Source organism: Leucoraja erinacea, chromosome 2 (assembly GCF_028641065.1).
Source record: "Leucoraja erinacea ecotype New England chromosome 2, Leri_hhj_1, whole genome shotgun sequence".
Classification (NCBI taxonomy): domain Eukaryota; kingdom Metazoa; phylum Chordata; class Chondrichthyes; order Rajiformes; family Rajidae; genus Leucoraja; species Leucoraja erinaceus.
This window is the reverse complement of record NC_073378.1, coordinates 53,194,380-53,220,334: the sequence shown is the minus strand read 5'-3', so window position 1 is coordinate 53,220,334 and position 25,955 is coordinate 53,194,380. Positions and strand designations below refer to the sequence as shown.

The following is a 25,955-nucleotide window of genomic DNA, read 5'->3' as shown; positions in this document are numbered from 1 at the left end:
CTAGCATACCAAAAGCTTTCTTTACCACCCTATCTATATGAGATTCCACCTTCAAGGAACTATGCACGGTTATTCCCAGATCCCTCTGTTCAACTGCATTCTTCAATTCCCTACCATTTACCATGTACGTCCTATTTTGATTTGTCCTGCCAAGGTGTAGCACCTCACATTTATCAGCATTAAACTCCATCTGCCATCTTTCAGCCCATTCTTCCAAATGGCCTAAATCACTCTGTAGACTTTGGAAATCCTCTTCATTATCCACAACACCCCCTATCTTGGTATCATCGGCATACTTACTAATCCAATTTACCACACCTTCATCCAGATCATTGATGTACATGACAAACAACAAAGGACCCAACACCGATCCCTGAGGCACCCCACTCGTCACCTGCCTCCAACCCGACAAACAACCATACACCATTACCTTCTGGCTTCTCCCATTCAGCCACTGTTGAATCCATCTTGGTACTCCTACATGCTGCTACATGTGCTGGTTTATATTTTTTAAAAGGCAGCATCTGTGGAGGACATGGACAGGCGCATTTTGGGTCAGAACCCTTTCTCAGACATATTGTAAGGAAGGGGGGGGGGGGAGTTGATAAACTGAACCTGGAAATGATTGACAGGTTCTTGATTAATAAAGATGCCGAGGGTTATGGGGAGAAGGCAGGAGAATGGGATTGGAAGGGAAAGATAGATCAGCCATGATTAAATGGTGGAATAGACTCGATGGGCTGAAAGACCTAATTCTGCTCCTATGACATGAACATGTAAACGGTACATTGAATTCTTAATGGTAGACATCCTCGATTAGCGATACAGACTCCATTTAAAACATTTGGATAAAGTTCCAGTGTTTTTTGAGCAAGAGTGCAGAATGTCCCGAGGATAGGTTTTTTAAGTTCATAAAATACATTTTTGAATGTCGATCCATTTTTTTCAAAATCATTTTTTTATATTTTGAAATCACTGTTACATCAAAGTACATTTCGAAATCATAATCTTGACGGAATAATGAATATTTAGATACCAGGAATTGGAATACTCCAGCAAAACAGGAACTTTTAAGGAATTATCTTTTACTGAATTATACTCATTCAAATTGTTTGGCAGCTAATATATATATAACTTTGAAAACCAGATGTTCCTGCCCACTGATAGTTTTATACAATGATAGTTTTATTTTTTTTTTTTAAAAAGTCATAATTTTCTACTTCATGGACAATCCCCAACGTAGCACAAATGTTATCATATGTGTACCGAACAGTCTCTCACTCTCACAGTCATACAGCATGGAAACAGCCTGTTCAAATCAACTTGCCCACGCTGACCAACATGTTCCATCCACACTAGTCCCACTTACCCACGCTTGAACTATAACCCATCATTGCCCCCTCATTTTAAACCTACAGTGCCCTGCATAATGTTTGGGACAGACCCATCACTTATTTATTTGCCTCTGTATTCCACAATTTGAGATTTGAAATAGAATAAAAATCAAACGTGGTTAAAGTCAACATTGCCAGATTTTAATAAAGGATATTTTTATACATTTTGGTTTCACCATGTAGAAATGACAGCAGTATTTATACATTGTCCCCCCACAAGCAATGAAAGTAGTCATGTTTAGTATTTTGTTGCACATCCTTTGCATGCAATGACTGCTTGAAGTCTGCGATTCATGGACATCACCAGTTGCTGGGTGGCTTCTCTGGAGATGCTCTGCCAGGCCTGTATTCCAGCCATCTTTAGCTTATGCTTGTTTTGGGGGCAAGTTGCTTTGGGGAAAACTTGCTTCAGTTTTCTCTTCAGCATATAAAAGGCATGCTCAATTTGGTTCAGATCGGGTGATTGACTTGGTCACTCAAGAATTGACAATTTTTTAGCTTTGAAAAACTCCTTTGTTGCTTTAGCCAATGAGATTTGAGGCATCTGTTTGAACTTGATGTAATGTGTCTGTACATTTCAGAATTAAGTATGCTACTTCCATCAGCAGTTGTATCATCAATGAAGATAAGTGAGCCAGTACCTTCAGCAGCCATACATGCCCAGGCCATAACACCCCCACCACCGTGTTTCACAGATGAGGTGGTATGCTTTGGTTCTTGGCCAGTTCCTTCTCTCCTCCATACTTTGATCTTGCCATCACTGATATGTTAATCTTCATCTCATCTGTCCACAAGACCTTTTTCCAGAACTGTGGTTGCTCTTTTAAGTACTTCCTGGCAAACTGAAAACTGGCCATCCTATTTTTGCAGCTAACCAGTGGTTTGCATCTTGCAGTGTAGCCTCTGGATTTCTGTTCATGAAGTCTTCTGCGGACAGTGGTCATTGACAAATCGACACTTGACTCCTGAAGAGTGTTTCTGATCTGTCAGATAGGTGTATGGGGATTTTTCTTTATTATAGAGAGAATTCTTCTGTCATTCAAATGTAAAAATTCACTTAAAAAGATAGACAAAGTACAAATTCTTAAGACCATACAAAGCTTTAATTTAACGTCTGACGGGTGTGGACCTAGAGACCCAGAGGCAACAGTTTTACGTCTGAATCTCCAGCATCACACACAAAGAAATACCAGAAAACCTGAGCTTATATATGTACAGACATAAAACCAATTGCATGATGTATGTACAAGAAACCAGCAGCCACCTCCAAATATGGAGTTGTTTTTCAGTCTTTGCCAAAAGCCAGTCATCCCAATGGCATCCTCTGGTCCCTTCTTATCTGAATGACCTCTTCAACTTACATTAAAAAAACATTGTAAGAGAGCTGTGAACTATTCAACTTAAGTAAAAAAAAACCTTTGTCATGATGGGAGTTGTCCAAATCCCATCATGCATTACAATTGGCTTTTTACAAAAGGAAAGCTTAAATATGACAACAATCAATTAATAACTAATTCTTTCATCAGCTGTAGAGGTCTTCCTTGGCCTGCCAGTCCCTTTGCAATTAGTAAGCTCGCAGGTGCTCTTTTCTTAATGATGTTCCAAACAGTTGATTTTGGTAAGCCTAAGGTTTGGCTGATGTCACTAACAGTTTTATTCTTGTTTCTCAGTCTCATAATGGCTTCTTTGACTTTCATTGGCACAACCTTGGTCCTCATGTTGATAAACAGCAATAAAAGTTTCCAAAGGTGATGAAAATACTGGAGGAAAGACTAGGTGCTGAGAGGAGAGTTCTCTTATACCTGCAATAAGGACGCATTTAAACACACCTAAGAAATTACAAGCACCTGTGCAGCCATGTGTCCCAAACATTATGGTGCCCCTGAAATGGGTGGTGTGGGGGGGGGGGGGGGGGGGGGGGGGGGGGGGGGGGTGATGTATAAACACAACAGTAATTTCTACATGGTGAAACCAAAATGTGTAAAAATACCCTTTCATAAAATCTGACTGTGCACTTTAACCGCATGTAATTTTTTTCTATTACAAATCTCAAACTGTGGAGATAGAGGCAAATAAATAAATGATGGGTCTTGCTCCCAAACATTATGGAGGGCATTGTATGTCCGCTGGTTCTCGATTCTCAGACTTGCACACCAAGGTCTCTCTATTCCATTGCTTATTTATTGGAAATAGGATGTCTGTCTATTGTATTGCATTTCTAAATCATCTGGTATCTGGAAGTTTTAAATAATTTTCACGAAAATATAATTGCTTCGTAAAATCAGCGAGAGAACTAAAAAAAAGCCAAATACTAGAAATGTCTTGGTATTAGACAATAGACAATAGGTGCAGGAGTAGGCCATTCAGCCCTTCGAGCCAGCACGGCCATTCAATGTGATCATGGCTGATCATCCACATTCAGTACCTGCCTTCTCCCCATATCCGCTGACTCCGCTGTCTTTAAGAGCTCTCCCTTGAAAGTATCCAGAGAACAGGCCTCCACCGCCCTCTGAGGCAGAGAATTCCACAGACTCACAACTCTCTGTGAGAAAAAGTGTTTCCTCGTCTCAGTTCTAAATGGCTTATTCTTATTCTTATGCTTAAACTGTGGCCCCTGGTTCTGGACTCTCCCAACATCGGGAACATGTTTCCTGCCTCTAGCATGTCTAAACCCTTAATAATCTTATATGTGCCAATAAGATCCCCTCTCATCCTTCTAAATTCCAGAGTATACAAGCCCAGCCACACCATTCTCTCAGCATATGACAACCCCGCCATCCCGGGAATTAACCTTGTGAACCTACGCTGCACTCCTGCAATAGCAAGAATGTCCTTCCTCAAACTCGGAGTTTACCTTCTGTTGCTCTTTAAACGTTACCCAATCCTCTGGCTTCCCACTCATCTTTGCTATGTTGTACTTCTAATTTATTTTTATACCGTCCCTGACTTCCCTTGCCAGCCACGGCCGCCCCTTACTCCCTTCGGAATCTTTCTTCCTCTTTGGAATGAAATTTTGGAAATATTGCAGTAAATAGCCCAAATCGTTTTCGACGTATTGAATATCATGTTTTCTTTCCTTAAGAAATAGTTTTATTTTCAAATATTTGCATTGCTTTCACTTCAGACAAAATTGTGTAAATCAGCATTTCACAGTTATATCATACATTAATGCTGGCAGTCGCTGCATGAATAATATTTGCCATGTTAAAAACAAATTACCATCATTTAGAATAATTCCATATTTATTTATCACACGATCGTTCTATAAATTGCTGTTTGTAATCCAACAACATTTCCCGCATCAGCAACTTATAGGCAGCGCTGACAATAGATGGAAAACACTTTGCAATCAATTTGAAGCTCAAAATTAAACTTCTGCCTGTAAGTAGAAGGTATTGGATTTGATTTACCAATAATTACATTGTAATGGATTATTCATGCACATAGTGCTGTCCAAATGAAAATGAAATTAAACCCTTGTTAATTGATTGATTGTGTGTGGCAGGAAAAATAACCATGATTGCCAAATGAACTATTGTTTAATGTTCAAATTACTTTAAACGCAAGTTTTTAAGATTTATCCAGTGAATCACATTTAAATAAGCTATACTCTCCATGAACTACAAGTCATTTTTGTTAATTATTTCAGTTTGATTTGCCTCTGAATTCATTTGAATGCACTTGGCGTGCCAATATCTATAGATCTGAAACATATCCTAATTTTAATGATGAGGATTTGTGCTGTAGAGCCAGTTATGGCTCCAGCTAACTTGTTTCAGCACACCTACCAAACAAGCTTCCATCTGACCATGAAACTGGTTTGCGGTTGCTTTGCCTTTCACAACAGTCAAATCCAACCCAGCCGTTTCCTACACTGTCAATAATGAACACAACATGTACTTTAGACAAGCCTTCCCAAATGGTTCCTGGGTGCACTATCAAACAAAACCAACTTGTTCAGTCAGCAACTACCTGCTCGGAGGGTGAGCAACTTTGCTACCATTCTTGATTTGTATTCTGCCGGAGCAACTTGGCTTCAGACCTCATTACAGCTTTCCAAAAATGGACACAACACGTAAGTTCCAGCAAAATATTAGCAGAAGCGATTGGCCCCAAGATAACATTTGTCCAAGTGTGGAATTTCTATCTCATAGAAACATAGAAACATAGAAATTAGGTGCAGGAGTAGGCCATTCGGCCCTTCGAGCCTGCACCGCCATTTAATATGATCATGGCTGATCATCCAACTCAGTATCCCGTACCAGCCTTCTCTCCATACCCTCTAATCCCCTTGGCCACAAGGGCCACATCTAACTCCCTCTTAAATATAGCCAATGAACTGGCCTCAACTACCTTCTGTGGCAGAGAGTTCCAGAGATTCACCACTCTCTGTGTGATTTCACTGTATATTTAGAGCACTTCATCATGCAGAGTTCATTCATCATTACCTCCCCAGGACAATGAAAGTATGAAATAGTAACATTCATACATGCAGCAATACTTAGTAAGTATTTTTTTTTTGAAAGCAACATTTAAGCAAATAATAAGAAAATGTGGTAGGATATAAGGGAAACTGCAGACTTGTATACAAGTAACAATTTCCAGTGTCCAACCATTTGTATTAATCTGAGAAAAATACCCAATGTGCTGGAGTAACTCAACAGGTAAGGCAGCATCTGAGGAAGACATGGATAGGTGATGTTTCAAGTCGGGATCCTTGAGACTGATTGTGTGTGTGGGGGGGTATAGCTTAATAAGTATAGCTTATTTAAATGTGATTCACTGGATAAATCTTAAAAAAAGACAGGTGTGATATAAAATAATTGAAGAGTTGTTAACTGTGAAGCTGGAGGAAGGAATGTCGGTGGAAGGGAAGGGGAGAAATATGTGTAAGTCAGTGGGGCACGGGGTTAGAGAGGAGGGGGCTAGGGGGGAAGAAGGGAGAGGTTTATAGATACCTAAAATTGGAGAATTCAGTGTTCATACCGTTCTGTTGTGAGCTACCCAAGTGGAATATGAGGTGTTGTTTTTCCAGTTTACCATCGGGTTGTATACTAATCCTATTGGGTCAATCTGAAAATGGATTATATTTTCTTATTATTTTATTTGTGGAACTTGCACTGAAATCTATTTGGGGAGACAGGTATAATGGAGGTTAAGAGCAGATTTCATTAAAATATAGAAATTTATGAGAGTCTTTGACAGTACCTGTTTTCCTTGGAAGAGCTAACAATAATTAAAGAGCATAGATTTACGTTAACTGGCAAAATATTTGGATGGGAGCTGGGGGAAAAAGTTGTGATTGAGTGGACTCAGCATGGAGTTTACTGCTTAAATGGCTAATGGAGAGAGAAATATAAAAAGTATCTGGATGGGCAGTTAAAGAGCATTAGCCTGCACAGCTATGGGCAAGGGTTAGGAAATGTTAGGAAATTGGTGTGGACGCAATGGTCTGCTTCTGTATCGTCAATTTCAATGATACTCAGTTTCCTCAATGTCCTGCCCCGATGGTTTTTTCTTTACCACCACAGTTCTCATAATTTAGGCATTTATGCCAACGATATCCTAGAACTATCACAGATAGAACCAACAGAATGCTCACTTGATGCTCTTGCATTGTGCAATTTACTGATGCAGTGCTGATGTGACACGAGCCAGCACTATCCACAACCCGATATTACTGATATCACTGAAGACTGTGCTACAACTGCTGTGTTTTAAAATTATCACACCAAATTCATGCCTTTATGTGAATCGATTCAATTCACGTAGTCGTCAAATAGTCATTAGGTTCTTCAATAGTTTCAGAAGATAAGCTCATTCAAACACTTTCTAAAAAACCTGCAATTTCTCATTATAGTATGCAATTTCTTTAATTGCCTTAAGTTACCAGCCATTTAGACCAAGTCTGATGATCTGGCATTAAAGAGAGTCGCATCAAACAGGCATGAACAGCATGATGTGAATTTCATATTGGTTTTAACCAAGTGCATCTGGCAGGTAATTTAATACCTCCTGGTGCATGAACTGATTCAGAGGCAGTTCTTTGTATAAATTCTGAAGTACGATTTTGAGTATGGGAATTCCTGATGTGAAGTTGAGTACAGAGCTTCCTAGATTGAATGTACAACATAAAAAATATTTTTCATATATGTTATCTAATGTGCCTTTTTAGTCAGAACATGCAATTGTAGGGTTCAGCCAACATGTGTTAGTTGGTTGAACCATAAATAAAACACATTGACCTTCATTTCTTCCAGTAAATCTCACTGCTTGAATATGGAGAAAGTCTCAAAGGAAATTCAATCCTATTGATCTTTATAATTTTAAAATAATTTCACGCTAGAATGAGCATAATTTTTTTCAGGCTCTTAACAATTTTAAACAGAAACTTGCTATCATGCAAGTTATAACAGGATTGCTCTCCAATGAAGCCTGGGTTTCTGCTTGCCATTTCCATTCTTTGGGATCTCAGAGTTGTATTTCAGAAGAAGATTCTGAGCAGAAACTAGTAGAAGTCTCAGTGGAAGGAACAGAAAGTTGGTTGACTTCAAGCCTGGAAAAGTGATGCCTTTTTATTATGAAAAAGTAAAATTACTTAACAAGTAAAATCTTGTAGATTTTGTTTTCTTCAATATCTGGCAGTCATAATGTAGATATTCTGTCTATAAACATGGTTTATTCAGCTGCTGTCCATGCTAATTATCTAAAGTATTCCTGAAACCAATTTCAGGGATTTTAGACAATAGGCAAATAGGTGCAGGGGTAGGCCATACGGCCCTTCGAGCCATGGCTGATCATGGCTGTGATCATTGCTGATCATCCACAATCAGTACCCCGTTCCTGCCTTCTCGCCATATCCCTTGACTCTACTATCTTTAAGAGCCCTATCTATCTCTTGAAAGCATTCAGAGAATTGGCCTCTCTGCCTTCTGAGGCAGACAATTCTACAGATTTCCCAACTCTGCGGGTCAAAAAGTTTCTCCTCATCTCCATTCTCAATGGCCTACCCCTTATTCTTAAACTGTGGCCCCTGGTACTAGACTTCCCAACATCCCAAACGTGTTTCCTGCCTCTAGTGTGTCCAATCCATTAATAATCTTTTCTATTGCAATAAGATTCCCTCTCATCCTTCTAAATTCCAGTGTATACAAGCCCAATGGCTCCATTCTTTCAACATATGACAGTCCCGCCATCCCGGGAATTAACCTTGTGAACCTACGCTGCTCTCACTCAATAGCAAGAATGTCCTTCCTCAAATTTTGAACCAAATCATATTCAATTGTCGACTAACATTTCATCAACATAGCATGAATAAGAACTAATCAAATGAGCAACAGTGTGTGTGTGCCCCCAGAAAATAATGCTAGATTAGGGAGATGCACTGAAAGTAGAGGTTCTGGCATCTGTTTCCCATCCCACCATATTGCCCCTCTCCCTCCCCCGTACACACAGGAGTCAAGAGTGTTTTATTGTCATAGAGTGAATGGCAAAGCAGGCAAACGTAAGGAAGTGTGGCTGACGAGGGAAATTGAGATGTTAGTCAAAAAACAGAAGGATGCATGTGACAGGTATAGGAAGCTAGGATCAAGTGCATCCTTGGAGGTGTTTCAGGAGCTAAGGAGTAAAGTAAAAAAGGAAATCAGATGGGCAAAAAGGGGCCAGGAGATAGCTCTGGTGGGTAGCATTAAGGACAATCACAAAATATTTTATAAATACAGTCGACCCATGGGACCCGTTGGGCCCCATTCCTCAATGCAATATTCCACTACTCAACCGTTCCCCCAATGCAACCCGTTCCCCCAACGCAATATTCCAGCACTCCCATCCCCTCCTCTTCACCCTCCCTCTTCTTTCCCCTCTGCTCCTCCCCTCCCCCACTCCCTCCCTCACCTCTCTCTCCTTCTCCTTTTCCCTACCCTCAGTCACTCACTCCCTCCCTCCATAACCCATTTCCCTTCCCTACCCCCTCCTCTCCCTCTTTCTGTTTAAATAACATTAAACATCAATCCTCTCCTTGTCCCCTCCCCCACTCTTTCCCTCTCCATACAACAATGTTACAAATCTCTCATTGTAGTGGGAGTCCTGTCTTTGCTAACATTGTCCATAACCCCTCTCCCCTCCCTACCCCAAGTGGGACCCGTTGGGCCTCGTTCCCCCAACGCAATATTCCGGTCTGGAGCCGCGGGAGGGAGAGGGAGGAGCGTGGCTCCGGGCACAGTCCATGTTTGTGTCTATGTCTTTGTGCAGCCGTGCTCAAAGCCCTGGGTTGTGGTTCGAGCTCTGAAGCCGCAGGAGAGGGAGGGAGGCGGGAGGCTCCGGGCGCAGTCCGTGTCTGTATCCATTTGCGTTTAGGGCCCTGGGCTGTGGTTCGAGCCGGTGCGGGCAGGCCCGCGGGGAGGCTTCTCCCTCTCCCTCCCCCCTCCCGTGGCTGGTTGCCTTTCCCTCCTCCCTCCCCCTCCCACGGCTCCGCACGCGTGGCATTTAAAATAACTGAAAGTCAGTAAGTGATTTTTTGAGGCTGCGGTCTTGATCCGTGGTAGGGGAATGGAGGAGCACGGCTCCGGGCCCTGGCTGTGTCCAGTGTACTTTTATCGAGGACAGTGAGTTTTTTTTAATGTAAATGAGATCCCATTGTGACGTCATAGGTGTAACTGCCACTGCACTTGAAGTTTTTGTTCTCAAAGTGGGAATTTGTAAATTAAAAAATGTGAATAACATTTAAAATATAACATCAATCTGAACGAAACTTTGATACACCACACCACACCACACCACAGGGCAATGATGAGTAAAGTGGTCCAAAAATTGTGCCACTATCGTGTAATGTTTTGGCATAATTCAGTGCAAGAATCACAGACAGACACACACAGACAGACTCACTAACAAACAAGATGAGAGTTTTAGTAATATATAGATAGATAAGGGGGAAATGGGTAACTAGAGAGAGAGTGGGACCTCTCAGGAATCAAAGCGGCCACCTCTGTGTGGAGCCACAGGAGATGGGCAAGGTCCTCAATGAGTATTTCTCCTCTGTATTTACCGAGGAGAAAGACAATAGGACGGAGGAAATTGGAGCAGTCACTGGAAGTGTCTTGAGAGCAGTCAGGGTTGCTGTCGAAGAAGTACTGAAGGTAATGTCGTGTTTGAAAGTAGACAAATCTCCAGGGCCTGATCTGATATTTCCAAGGACAATGTGAGAAACTAGAGAGGAAATTGTGGGAGCCCTGATTGAAATTTACGAGTCATTCTTAAATACAGGAGAGGTGCAGGGAGACTAGAGGGTGGCAAATGTTGTACCACTTTTCAAGAAGGGCTGCAGGGAAAATGCTGGGAACTATAGGCTGGTGAGCTTAATATCTGTAGTTTGTAAATTACTGGAGAGTACTCTGAGGGATAGGATATACAGGCATTTGGATGGGCAAGGGCTGATTTGGGATAGTCAGCATGGTTTTGTACGTGGGATGTTGCATCTCACAAATCTGATTGATTTTTTTGAAGACTTGACCAAAATGGTTGATGAAGGCAGAGCTGTAGATGTTGTGTACATGCGGTTCAATGCGGTTCCGCATGGTAGGCTGCTCTGGAAGGTTAGATCTCATGGGATCCAAGGGGAGATAGCTGAATGGATAGCAAATTGGCTACAAGGAATTAAGCAGAGGGCGATGGTGGAAGGTTGCTTCTCAGAATGGAGGCCTGTGACTAGTGGTGTGTCTCAGGGTTCGGTGGGCCCGTTACTGTTTGACATCTACATCAATGATTTGGAGAACATACAGGGCAAGATTAGCAAGTTTGCTGAAGATACAAAAGTTAGTGATTTTGCAGATAGTGAAGATGGTTGTGAACGATTGCAGTAGGATCTGGATCGATTGGCCAGATAGGCGGAGGAATGGTTGATGGAATTTAATACAGAGAAGTGTGAGGTGTGGCATTTTGGGACGATGAACAGAGCAGGACCTACACAGTAAATGGTAGGCCTCTGGGCAGTGTTGTCGAGCAGAGGAATCTATTACAGGTGCATGGTTCCTTGAAGGTCGAGTCGCGGGTGGATAAGGTGGTCAAAAAGGCTTTTGGCACTTTGGCCTTCAAAAGTCAGAGTATTGAGTATAGAAGTTGGGTTGTAGTTGTATAAGACGTTGGTGAGACTGCATTTAGAATATTGTGTTCAGTTATGGGCACCATGTTATAGGAAAGATATTGTTAAGCTTGAAATGGTTCAGAAAAGATTTATAAGGATGTTGCCAGGAGTAGAGGGTGTGAGCTATAGGGAGAGATTGAGTAGGCTGGGTCTCTATCCCATGGAGCGCTGGAGAATAAGTGATCTTATTGAGGCGTATAAGATCATGAGAGGAATAGATTGGGTAGATGCACTGAGTCTTTTGCCCAGAGTAGGGGAATCGAGGACCAGAGGAGATAGGTTCAAGGTGCAGGGGAAACAATTTAATAGGAATCAGAGGGGTAATTTTATCACACAAGCTGCCACAGGAGGTAGTTGAGGCTGGGACTATCCCATTGTTTAAGAAACAGTTAGACAGGTACATGGATAGGACAGGTTTGGATGGTTATGGACCAAGAGCAGGCAAGTGGGGCTAGGGTAGCTGGGTCTTTGTTGGCCAGTGTGGGTGAGCTGGGCCGAAGGGCCTGTTTCCACACGGTATCACTCTATGGCTCCATGTCCCATAACGGAATAATAAAATTTTTACTTGCAGCAGCACTACAGATATTTAAACATAGTATATACAAACGGTAATAGTGTGAAGACAAAACAAATTTACCGCAAATTATCAAATAAAACAACAACAAATATTTTAATAATACAGTATATCTTGCTGAAACATCCAAACGTTTGTGTATGTGTAAGAAGTACATATTTTACTAGCTCTCTGATATGACATTACTAAGTGAACCTGAAGAGTGCGGCTCATTGTTGCAGTGGTAGAGTTGCTACCTTACAGTGTCAGAGGCTCAGGTTCGATCCTGACTACGGGTGCTGTCTGAATGGAGTTAGTTTGTTCTCCTGGTGACAGCATGTGTTTTCTCCGGGTGCTCTGGTTTCCTTCCTCACTCCAAAGATGTACTGGTTTGAAGGTAAATTGGCTTCTGTAAAGTTGTAAATTATCCCTAGTGTGTCGGAGTGTTAGTGTACAGGGTAATCGTTGCTCGGCGCGGACCCGTTGGGCCGAAGGGCCCTTTCCCTCGCTGTATCTCTAAAGTCTAAAGATGCTCCATTAAAAGGGATATTATGCTATGAATTGAATGATACATTCGGAAATGAAATCTGTGAAATCCTCTATTACATGATCTTTTGGAGATTGCGGTATGGAAAGAACATGATTGCACTGGAGAGGATGCAGAGAAGACTTACCAAGATGTTGACTGGAATGGAGCATTTCAGTCATGAAAAGAGACTGGATATGCTGGGTTTATGTTGTATGAGAATTTTGCCCAGATAGTCTGATCCATAGCGCTATGTTTAAAGCCCATAGTGCTGCTGCCGGTAACGCTATATTTATAACCCATAGCGCTGCAGCCAACAGGGCTTTGTTTAAATTCTCACACGGTAAGCTGACAGCGCTGTTTGAAATTATGCGCGCCAAACCAGCAGCGCCGTGTGTATTACCTTTACGTGCCAAGTCTGTAGCGCTGTGTATTGCTTTGCACAGCATGTCTGTAGTGCTGTGTGTATTGCTTTACACGGCAAGTCTGTAGTGCTGTGTGTATTGCATTGCAGGTGGTCCTCGATGAATTAAGTGTTATATTTAATTTTTTTCCCCGATGTTCGATACACCCCCCCCCCCCCAACCAAATGCAACATTTGATGACAGTTGGTTGATCTTATTACAAATTGTTATGGTAAAAAGTGAAAGAAAAGATAGCTGAAAGATCATTGAGCTGAACTATTAACTCCGCAGAGATGCTGCTTGACCCGCTCGGTGTCTTCTGCATCAACTGGGAATGTGGGCAGTAGACTGACAGATGGAACTTAATTCAGCCAAGTGCAGAGTGTTGTAGTTTGGGAGGACAAACTAAGGTAGGACTTCCACAGCAAATGGAGGTGGTGTACAACAAAGAGACCTATGGTTCCAGGTACATCGCTCCTTGAAAGTGGTGACACAGGTCAACATAGTGGTAAAAGAAGTATTTTGGCACACTTCCATTCATCAAGGATGTTACTGGGACTGGAGGGCTTGAGCAAAAGAGATTGTGGATAGGCTGGGGCATTGATGACCTAATAGAGGTATATTAAAACACTAGACTAAGTGGGACCCATTGGGTCCCAGCATCACACAGGAGGACTGGTCACCAATGCAATATTCCACCTCTCCACCAATTCCAATATTGCTCGCCAGTGGGGGGGGCTGTCTGTTGCGCTAGGATGGGTGTTGCAGGCCAAAGGTACTGGTTTCCAGAAGGTTTGTACAGGCATTGTGGGCCGAATGGATTCTTGGGCTGGCATCCAACTGTTGCAACGATTTAAAAAGCAAAGCCAAGGTAAACAATTGGGCTGCAGCCACCTAACAACCAAAATTCATTTTGTGAACACAAACTTGTTAAAAAAAAGGCAAGGCAAACAATTGGGCTGCAGCCACCCGACAACCAAAATTCATTTTTTGAACACAAACTTTTTAAAAAGGCAAGGCATCGTGGAGTAGACGTGCATTCTGTGTTATTCACAGCTCAGAGAGCCGTGACCCTCTTGCTTCCTAAGTCTGGCAGAGACTGAGTGAGGCACTACACTTCCGGGTTTTATCGTCCCTCCCCCTGTCGCCAGGGGGGCTGCAGAGAGAATGGGGAATTTTTTTTAAACATTAATATCTCTCTGATTTTTCATCAATGGGAAAAATCGTCTGGTCCTGGAAGGCGGAGGGGGCCTCTGATCGAGGTGGCCAAAATTGACGGCCGTTGGTGGCTGCGTTCTCTCGGAAATCGCAGCACAGTGGGCCAAAAGTGGTCAAGATCAGAGTTTTAGTAATATAGATTAGGAGCATAGATAAGGAGAAGATCATGGTTTTTATCCCAGGGCAGGAGAGTCTAAGACTAAAGGGCGTCATTCTAAGGTGTGAAGAGAAAGATGTAAAGAGGATCTTATGATCAACTTTCTCCATGGAGGATGGTGCATAAATGGAACACGCTATCAAAGGAAGTGGTAGACACAGGTAGAATTACAATGTTTAAAAGATATTTAAACATGGATTTTAAAAAAAGATTCAGAAGTATATTGGCCAAATGCAGGCAAATGGTACTAACTCAGGGAGGCAATTGCATTGGCATAGATGATTTGGGCCAAAGAGTCTGTTTCCATGCTGTATAACTCCATGGCTCTTTTACTTTTAGATTGCTCATAGTATCCTACTTTAATACCGTCCAAGGAATCTGTATTAAATTTGTTACTTTTCCCAAAATGCAATGCTATGAACTTTTCTGTATTAAATGTCAACATTGATTTATCAACTCACGCTGAAATCTCTGAACTGCTGTTTCATATTCCTCTGTTGCTACTAGTTCTGTAACATCAGCAATTGTGGTTTCTTTGCATTCTGTTTCTGTGCCCAGGTCACTTATTTATTGGAAAACAATGGCCTGAAGTGTCAATTGGATCAGCAGCCTCAGAACCTACATCCCCACCTCCCTTAGTTTAAACGTCAAGAGTGTTTAATTGTCAAATTACTGAAAACAGAATAATGAAATTGTTACTTCAGGAGCATAACTGGTCTGTAAACACTGCATTCGAAGATAACACACTAAACACAAGAAAAGTTCAGTGAACTAAAAATAAAATCCAATATTAGTGGAAAAACAAAAACGCAAAGACCTCAGTACAAACAAGACAGTTTGTAGTTGTAGTGGATTTACAGCATGGTACCGTGGTGGTTAGGACCAGTCTCCACCTCTTTTTGTAATCTCCTTGGTTCCTAGAAATTTGAGTTGCCAAGCCAGGCCGTGATGCAACCAGTCAGTATGATCCCTCCCATACATTCAAATGAAAGTTCTCGTTTAACATAATTTATGGCCCTTAATTTGTTAAAATTGTCACATTTGAAGAATAAACATTCTAGCACGGAAATCGCAGGAATGTAGGATGATAATTGCAATACTATTGCAACCTTTTTCGTTTATTGAGCCACTCGCGCTGCTCAACAAAAACTTGATGCTGCTGTAACTGCATTAAGAGACTGGTGATCCAAGGGCTGGACTATTAATTCAGTGTTCAATATTCTATCACTATAAATTTATAACTTAATCATTGAATCATAGGGGAGTCATTCAGCCCATGTTTGCCAAAATGAGCTTTAGATAAATACCACTTCCCAGCTCTGGGTCCATAGATTTGTAGCTTTCTCCAATCTTTAAATGTTCAATGTTTAAACCTTCGTTTCTGCCTTCATACCCTTTCAGGCTGTGGGTTTTAGACACCACACACTTGTTGGGAGCAATTTTTTTTTCTCCCAACGCATCTTGCATGGCCTCTAGTTAATTACCTCTTTAATGAGGGATGTAAGCCCTTATTCATTATCTGCATTGGAATGTTGTGATTTGAAGCACCTTGATTTGACCTCTTTCAATCTTCCTTTGCCCAAGACACACACCCTCTGTCGTAACGGTCTCTACTCGTAACTATTATTCGCCACCCTTGACATCATCCTTGTAAGTCTGTTCTATAGCTTTTCTCATGTTGTCCCATCTTTCATGTGATGTGCAGACTAGAACTATATTCAACATTCTTTCTCTATGCATACTTGGAGGAAGCACTCAACCAAAGTATTAATTGTTTGTCGTTTAAGAATGCAGTAATTGTCTTTTGTAAACAATTCATTCAAATGTTAACTGAGAGAATCTCTTGTTCAGTAAAAGCTGCACCTATCCTTGCAACTATATGCTATATCTTGTGTTTATGCCTTTTTTTCCCTTACTCTCATATTGAAAATATAACAAACATGAAACCCACTGTCAGGGGTGGTGTTTAAGAGGCTTTTAAACGGGCACAGAGATATGCAGGGATTGAGGGATATGGATTATGTGCAGGTAGATGAGATTGATTTATCTTGCCATCTTGTTCAGCACAGACATTGGGGATTGTTCCAGTGCTGTACTCTTCTATGTTCTATGTAAAGTAATTGTATGAAAAGATTGCTGTTGCAAACACTTGCATAAAGAAATCAAATTCTTTGAAAATGTTTGCAGTATCATTTAGCTGTTCATTGAACACATTTTGTAAGTGGATATAATTGCAAATGTACACCCTGTAACGATCCATCCGTGTCTATAAACAAGTGCTTAAATATGCAATTAGATGTTTAAATATGTAGCAGTTGTAGAAGATGTTGGTAAGGCACAAGTTTGAGTATTGTGTTCACCTTTGGTCACTTTTGCTGTAGTAATGCCATTAAGCTGGGCAGGGTGCAGAGATAGTTTATGAGGATGGTGCCAGGGCTAGAGGGTCTGAGCTGTAGGGAGATGCCAGGCAGGCTAGGAGTTTATTGCTCAGAGTGTAGGAAGCTGAGGGGTAAGTTTTTATGGAGCTGTATATAACCTAGATTGGGATAGATAGATAGGATGAATACACAGTTTTTCCAGGGTAAGGGAATCAAGAATTAGAGGTTGTAGGTTTAAGATGAGAGGGGAATGGTTTAATAGAAATCTGAAGAGCAACTTTTCACTCAGAGGGTGGTGGGTATGTGGAAGTAGCTGTGAGAGAAAATAGTTAAGGAATGTACAATAACAGCATTTAAAAGAGATTTGGACAGGTACAACGTGGACAAATGGGAGTAGCTTAGATAGGGTATCTTGGTTGGCATGGACGGGTTGGGTGAAAGGCTTGTTTCCATGCTGTGTGACTATGACTCTAAGTATTGCAATAAGTTTAATCAATTTAGCACATAGCTAAGAATCTTCACACTATAGATATGTAAATGGTTATCAAAAAGCTTCCTTAATTTGCCTCCAATCATAAATTCATCAGCCGGAACCCTAACCCATGCCAGTCGTGTTCAATCAGAGACCGTGATCTCCCTGACCTAAATTAGTTCCTGGTCACTCCCTACTTCAAATCTAAAGTTCCTATCCTTGAGATCAGATACCTCCATGCTTCACCCTTCCTTGCCTTTGTATCCTTCTCCCATCCTACAGAAACTCCTTATATTGTTCCCTTGCAAATAACCTCATTTATTTTCCATGTCCTAATTTACATTTTACCCATTCCCTTCCTAAACCTCCACCTTTCTATCTCTGCTTCAACAGTTTTCTTAAAACCTCACCCTCTGGTCAGGCTTTTGGTTGTTTAACCTGCACTACCTTGTATCTGCTTGCATGTCTTATTGTTATTTTCGCATGATCGTTTTTCGAGGGAATGCTGCGAGACATTACTTTTAAAGTATTACAGAGTAATGGAGTCATACCGTGTGGAAACAGGTCCTGTTGCCCATGCCGACCAACATGCCCCATCTACACTAGTCCCACCTCCCTGCGTTGTCCCATATCCCTCTAAACCTGTCCTATCCATGTACCTGTCCAAATGTTTCTTAATTGTTGCGATAGTACCTGCCTCAACTACCTCCTCCAACAGTTCATTCCATGCACCCACCACCCTTTGTGTAAAAAAAGTCACCCCTCAGGTTCTTATTAAGTCTCCCCCTCCCACCTTAAACCTATGTCCTCTGGTTCTCAATTCCCCTACTCTGAGCAAATTACTGTGTTTACCCGGCCTATTATATGAATATATATTTTAATATTGTCCATGAGGCTTCAGAGCTAGGCAACATTGTCTTTAAAATGGAAATACCAGTTTCAAAAGCATTTTATTTACCTGTACAGTTTCAATAAAACAAAAGTTAAAAAATCGACATATTTAAAGAGCTGCTTATCAGTCTTAGAGGATTTTGGTGCCAGTTGTTTGCAGATAACATCAGTGTTAGATTGATTGATTTTGATCGATTGCCATGATGTTGCAGATTATTTTAACTTAGGAAATATTGCTCATGTGTATCTTCGTATGCCAACATATAATTATGACACATCACTTCTGTGGTTCTGAATATGGAATTTTGATTGTAGCATCACTAAAGAATTGTGCTCAGCAATGGGACTGACTGTTAGGGAGAATTGCATTTATATGACCTCCATGTCGATGTTTACAACTAATACTTGTAGAATATCTGAACTACAATATCTAATATGAGATAAGGCTACCCAAAGTAGTTCTACTTTTCCAGTCATGAAGATAACCTATAGCCATGTCTTTAAAAATAAAAGCTGATGCAGTAATTGTTTAATCAGGCACTGCAAGAGCTCCTCCCATTGAAAAGAAAGTTTTTTTTTTAACTCTGTAACAACAGAATAATTCATTGAGATAACCATATAACAATTACAGCACGGAAACAGGCCATCTCGCCCCTACAAGTCCATGCCGAACAATTATTTTCCCTTAGTCCCACCTGCCTGCACTCATACCATAACCCTCCATTCCCTTCTCATCCATATGCCTATCCAATTTATTTTTAAATGATACCAACGAACCTGCCTCCACCACTTCCACTGGAAGCTCATTCCACACCGCTACTACTCTCTGAGTAAAGAAGTTCCCCCTCGTGTTACCCCATAAACTTCTGTCCCTTAATTCTGAAGTCATGTCCTCTTGATTGAATCTTCCCGGTGCTCAAAGGGAAAAGCTTGTCCACATCAACTCTGTCTATCCCTCTCATCATTTTAAAGACCTCTATCAAGTCCCCCCTTAACCTTCTACGCTCCAGAGAATAAAGACCTAACTTATTCAACCTTTCGCTGTAACTTAGTTGTTGAAACCCAGGCAACATTCTAGTAAATCTCCTCTGTACTCTCTCTATTTTGTTGACATCCTTTCTATAATTGGGCGACCAAAATTGTACACCATACTCCAGATTTGGTCTCACCAATGCCTTGTACAATTCTAACATTACATCCCAGTTTCTATACTCAATGCTTTGATTTATAAAGGCTAGCATACCAAAAGCTTTCTTTACCACCCTATCTATATGAGATTCAACCTTCAAGGAACTATGCACGGTTTTTCCAGATCCCTCTGTTCAACTGCATTCTTCAATTCCCTACCATTTACCATGTACGTCCTATTTTGATTTGTCCTGCCAAGGTGTAGCACCTCACATTTATCAGCATTAAACTCCATCTGCCATCTTTCAGCCCATTCTTCCAAATGGCCTAAATCACTCTGTAGACTTTGGAAATCCTCTTCATTATCCACAACACCCCCTATCTTGGTATCATCTGCATACTTACTAATTCAATTTACCACACCTTCGTCCAGATCATTGATGTACATGACAAACAACAAAGGACCCAACACAGATCCCTGAGGCACCCCACTAGTCACCTGCCTCCAACTCGACAAACAGCCATCCACCATTACCCTCTGGCGTCTCCCATTCAGCCACTGTTGAATCCATCTTGCTACTCCTGCATTTATACCCAACAGTTGAACCTTCTTAACCAACCTTCCATGAGGAACCTTGTCAAAGGTCTTACTAAAGTCCATATATACAACATCCACTGCTTTACCCTCATCAATTTCCCTAGTAACCTCTTCAAAAAATTCAAGAAGATAAGTCAAACATGACCTTCCAGGCACAAATCCATGTTGACTGTTCCTAATCAGACTCTGTTTATCCAGATGCTTATATATATTATCTCTAAGTATTTTTTCCATTAATTTGCCCACCACTGAAGTCAAACTAACGGGTCATTAATTGTTAGGTTTACTCTTAGAGCCCTTTTTAAACAATGGAACAACATGCGCAGTACGCCAATCCTCGGGGACTATTCCCGTTTCTAATGACATTTGAAATATTTCTGTCATAGCCCCGGCTATGTCAGTACTTCTTTTACTTTGAAACTCATAGTATCCATAGCTACTCTACTAGTTTCCCTTACTTCACATAATTTAATATCCTTCTCCTTGGTGAATACCGAAGAAAATAAATTGTTCAATATCTCCCCCATCTCTTTTGGCTCTGCAGATAGCTGTCCACTCTGTCTCTCCAATGGACCAATTTTATCCCTCGTTATCCTTTTGCTATTAATATAGCTGTAGAAACCCTTTGGATTTACTTTCACCTTACTTTCCAAAGCAACCTCATGTCTTCTTTTAGCTTTTCTAATTTCTTTCTTAAGATTCTTTTTACATTCCTTGTACTCCTCAAGCACCTCATTTACTTCATGCTGCCTATAATTATTGTAGATCTCCGTCTTTTTCCGAACAAGATGTCCAATTTCCCTTGAAAACCAGGGCTTTTTCCAATTTTTACTGTTTCCTTTCAACCGAACAGGAACATAACGATTCTGTACTCTTAAAATTTCCCCTTTAAATGTCCTCCATTTCTCTTCTACATCCTTCCCATAAAACAAAATGTCCCAGTTCACTCCTTTTAAATCATTTTGCATCTCATCAAAGTTAGCCTTTCTCCAATCAAAAATCTCAACCCTAGGTCCAGTTCTGACCCTCTCCATAATTATATTGAAACTAATGGTATTGTGATCACTGGACCCAAAGTGCCTTCAACACATACCTCCGCCACCTGTCCAGTCTCATTTCCTAATAGGAGGCCCAGCACTGCCCCTCCTCTAGTAGGTACCTCTATGTATTGCTGCAAAAAACTATCCGGCACACATTTTACAAACTCCAAACCATCCAGCCCATTTACAAAATGTGTTTCCCAGTCTATCTGTGGAAAGTTGAAATCTCCCACAATCACTACCTTGTGCTTACTACTAATATCTCCTATCTCCTTACATATTTGCTCTTCCAATTCTCGATCCCCATTTGGCGGTCTATAATACACCCATATAAGTGAATAAAAATTGAATAAAAATGTTGGATAATAATTACTGGTAGATAATGTTGGGTCATTCGGATTTAAGTTTCCATTGATGGTGCAATTTATCCATAAAATTGATGCCAGTGGATGCCATGATCAAAGATCGTTCTAAATGATTAAGATCTAATCTTTATCCCTCCTGAATACACATCTCAATTCAAAACTCCCAATGTCCAATTCTGCCATGATATACAAATAGCTCAATCAATGAATACTTAGGGATTTCTGAACTGTTCCCAATCCTACACCCAATCAATTCCCAATAAGGTTCATTTCAGTTTTGTTTATTGGCCCTTGTACCGAGGAACAATGAAAAGCTTTTGTTGCGTGTTATCCAGTCAGCAGAAAGGCTTCTTCTTCTTCTAGCGTATGGCATGCACAGCCTAAAGTTGTAGGACAACTTGTTCTATTTGATCTTATTTGATTGTGCACGCCAGGTTGATCGCATTCGTCGAAACAGGGCGGACCATGTGAAGGTTGCAATCTTCCACCCCAGCAGAAAGACAATACATGATTACAATCGAGCCATTTACCAGACAGGTAGACCAAATTATCTGGATCTAATTCCTATCCCACAAGTACTTTTATAGCACCTGGATGTGCTGATATTTCACACAACTGATTGAAATTAACATATACACTAGATTATATATAGTAAATGGTTGATAGGCAAATGATCAAATGAGTCTTTGAATGTGCGCTTTTGTGAACTATAAGGATGAATATGTTGCTGGACCATTTGATAAAGCACAGTTTATTGGAAAGTATTTCTGAATTTTCTTCCCTGCATTCATTACCTGACAGGAGAGAGCACTTCAATAGTCCTCACAATTGCTATTTACGAGGACTCATTATGATCCAATTCCATTACAAATATTGTCCCTAGAAGGAACTTAAATTTGGATCAAGTCTCTATGAAACCTTAGAAAACTGGACGATCCGAGCCAGCAAAATACCTTTAGCCTGCAGGCAAGGTAATGGGCTGTGCTGACATGGTTCAGTGGAAGTGCTGACATTGGACCTTACTTAACAATATTGGAGTATGCAAGAATAGGTCAGAGGTTGGTCATTCTGTGATTCATGATGCCTCCTCACAACTCAAAGCCTTTCCACCGATCGCCTTGATCTACAACCTAAACCACCAATGTATCATGGCTGCAGTATAGCTCAACTGCAAGATCCACTGCAGTTACTCACCAATGCATCTTTGGTGGTATCTCCCAATGCAATTGTTGACTAACTTATCATAGAATTGTGCAGCATGAAAACAGGCCAACCGGCCCAACTTGTCGACGCCGACCAGAGGGCACCCTACTCTATTAATCCCATCACCCAACAATTGGTCCCTAGCCCTATGCGCCTAAACAATTCAAGTACTCACCTGTAGTTTGTGATTCATTTCTGATTTTGGATAGCAGAAATTAGGTCTGATGTTGAAAATTTGACCCGGGTGAAAATATTTCAGTCTAACGGTCCACAGCCCGGGTCTCTTTCTTTTGTACTCTCCTAAAAATGCCTTCATGCATGTCATACTGCCAGGTTTCTTTTACTTCCTTCATGTCATATTAAAGTTTTAACAGGAAATGGATCCAAACACCACTCTTCCCATGACTTTGCCTACTCCAGGTGCAGACCTTGTTAAGGTGAATTGGAAAAGCACTACATAGTCCTGTAGGGATGCAGATTCAACACAATTGGTCACTCCCTCATCTCTTGTGGACTTCCCCGAGATCTCAGTAAGAGTCAAAAGTGTTTTATTGTCATATGTCCCAGATAGAACAATGAAATTCTTACTTGCTGCAGCACAACAGATTATGTAAACATAGTACACTGTAAACAGTATAATAAACGAGAGGGAAAAAAAGTTCAGTGTGTATATATACAGACACATACTCACAAGTACACACATATCTATCTATCTTCTATCCATATAACTATAAAATCGATCTTGGATGTGTGTGTGTGTGTGTGTATTTATTTATTTTCGTGTGATCACATGTACTCGAAGAAACGATGCGCTCACGGTAAAACTTTTACATATTCCGATAGATTTACCCCCTGGAGTCAAAAATCGGCTTACCTGGGAAATGTGTTCTTTATTTCTTGAGTTATTAATAAAAATGTTAACAAATCTGAAATGTCTTTGAAAATAAAACCGCGCGGCTTTGCCTGATGAGGTCACAATGGCTCTGCGCTGCGAGCTGGTGCGTGTGTGTGTGTGTGTGTTTGTGTGTGTGACCTTTTTCACACAGGGGTGGAAATGTATAGGGAATAAACTGCCAGAGAAGGCTGAGGTATACAATGCCATTTAAGGGTTATTTGGACAGGTCAATGGATAGGAAAAGTTTAGAGGGATATGGGTGAAAAACATGCAAATGGGACTACCATAGTACAAGGCAGGATTAGTTAATTTGCAGATGCCACTAAAGTGGATGGTTATCGAAGGTTACAGCAGGATCTTGATCAGTTGGGCAAATGGGCAGAGGAATGGTTAACGGAGTTTAATGCAGATAAGTGAGGTGTTGCATTTGAGATAGTCAAACCAGGGCAGGACCTTCACAGTAATTGGCAGGGCTTTGGGCAGTATTGTGGACAAGAGGGATCTAGGACTGCAGGTACATACTTCTTTGTAAATTGCATCGCAGGTAAATAGGGTGCTCAATGTGGCTTTTGGTACATTGGTCTTCATCATTCGGGTTAATGAACGTTACTATCTATCTCTGTCCTGCCCACTCCCGTCTTCAGAAATGTAGCCTGTCACGCTGAGTTATTCCAGCATTTTGTGTCTATAATGAATATAGAAGTTGGGATGTTATGTTACAGCTGTACAAGGCGCTGGTGAGGCTAGTTGGAGCAGCGTGTTCAGTTTTGGGCACCCTGCTGGAGAAAAGATGGTAAGCTGGAGAGATTTAAGGATGTTGCCAGGACTTGAGAGCCTGATAGGGGGTGGTTAGGCTGGCTAGGACTGTATTCCTGGAACATAGGAAGATGAGAGATAGGATCATGAAGGGAATAGATGGCATAGAGGCTCACACCCTTGATTCCTCTTCCAAGTCATTAATGTAGATAATACAGGAAGGATGTCATTAAGCTGGAAAATGTGCAGAGGTTTACAAGGATGTTGCCAGAACTCGAGCTATAGGGTTGAGCTACCTAGGACTTTATTCCTTGGAGCACAGGAAGCTGATGGTGATCTTATATATGTGAATAAATGGGGTGAAAGTATAGTATTTTACCCAGAGTGGGGGAATCAGGAACCAGGCGATGTAGGTTTAAGATGAGAGGTGAAAGATTTAATAGGAACCTGAGGGGCAACTTTTTCCAGAGGGTGGAGAGTGTATGGAATTAGCTCCAAGAGGTAGCTGAGGCAGAAACTATAAGATTTAAAAGACATTTGGACAGGTGCATGGATAGGAAAGGTTTAGAGATATGGGCCAAAGGGCCCGATTCTGTGCTATATCAGTGACCTGACAGAAATGTGTAATGCTACATAGAAGAAATTAACTATTTTAAAGGATAGTCAATTCTTTAAAGAAAGGTAGACTGAATAATGATTAGAGGGGTATGATAATATGCACAAAGGCTCTATGTACTAGTTTTACTAATGTGAAATCTATTACTTGAATGGGTGTAATCAAAATAATATTTATAGATAACTTGACACAGCTGTGTGGTAGTGATTTTATGAAAAGCAGTTGACTAATGTCACATTTTTCTCAATTATGAAAAAAATTAAATGGTGTTGGTGTCTGAAGGAATCCATTGCAGACTATACATGGCCTCTGAGGCTGGATGGTTTCTGGAAATAGCTCTCCGATGTATAGCCACTCCTGTTTCCCTGCATTGCTCAAATGTAATTTATGAAAGTGTTTTCAACTGTCCAACAGCACCATCTCCTGGAAGAATATTAGTGCACATACAATTCTTTCTATAAAAGGATGTGGGTGAATATATCCTCGACTGCAGCAGCATTCTCCCTTCATTCATTTTCCTGAAATAATTCAGAATCAACAGGGTGAACTGGATGGCACCTGTCTGTTACTTACCTTGAAGTTGCAATGAAATACTTACCCACTCAGGGAGACTCAAATTCAGCAAATCAACCCGTGATCGACACGCAGGGAATATAGTATGACCAGTGCTCGTCGATGTTACTTCATTTCACCCGTAATTTACATGGAACTCTTTTGGCATAGGTTGGGGAAAGGCCTCATTGTCCCTACCCTAAACTCCCTCACCATCACAAATCTGAAAGGACACAACTGAGTAAAGCCGCTGGGTTCTGTAAGTCTCAACAATTACAGCTTTGTTAAGCAAAATACCTCCTGACAAGGATTAGGTGGTGTTACTGTATATGGCTGGAAGCATAACGCTTGAAGCTAGAGCCAAAAGGTTACTCATGCATGATTGTACCCTCAGTAGGAACAGCTACAGCCTCCTCAGAGTTTGGCACAGATGAAGATATTTGTAGTATAAAAACTTGTGAATTTCACAAATCTTTACCAATTTTCTTTTACAGCCAATCAAGTACTTCAGTTTGGGAAACTGGTCAGCACCTCTAACACTTACGATGGAAGTGGGACTGTCACAATAGAAACCGACGAACCTCTGCTGTGGACAATGGGAATCAAGAGGCAACTTAAATGAAGTGTGCTCTTTAAAATGAAGCGGAATAGAACACAGAGCATCTTAAGGA

General features: G+C 41.0%; 1 protein-coding gene across 5 annotated transcripts in view; it reads left to right on the top strand.

Moving 5' to 3' along the window:
- tpk1 (thiamin pyrophosphokinase 1) overlaps positions 1-25,914 on the top strand; it is a 349,575-nt gene extending 323,661 nt beyond the window's left edge. For all 5 annotated transcript variants that reach the window (XM_055656935.1, XM_055656952.1, XM_055656943.1 and 2 more), the window contains one exon: positions 25,779-25,914. In XM_055656935.1, the coding sequence (XP_055512910.1) occupies positions 25,779-25,906 (128 nt within the window). In that variant the 3' untranslated portion in view covers positions 25,907-25,914. The remainder of the gene's footprint in view (positions 1-25,778) is intronic.
- The last annotated feature ends 41 nt before the right edge of the window (positions 25,915-25,955 follow it).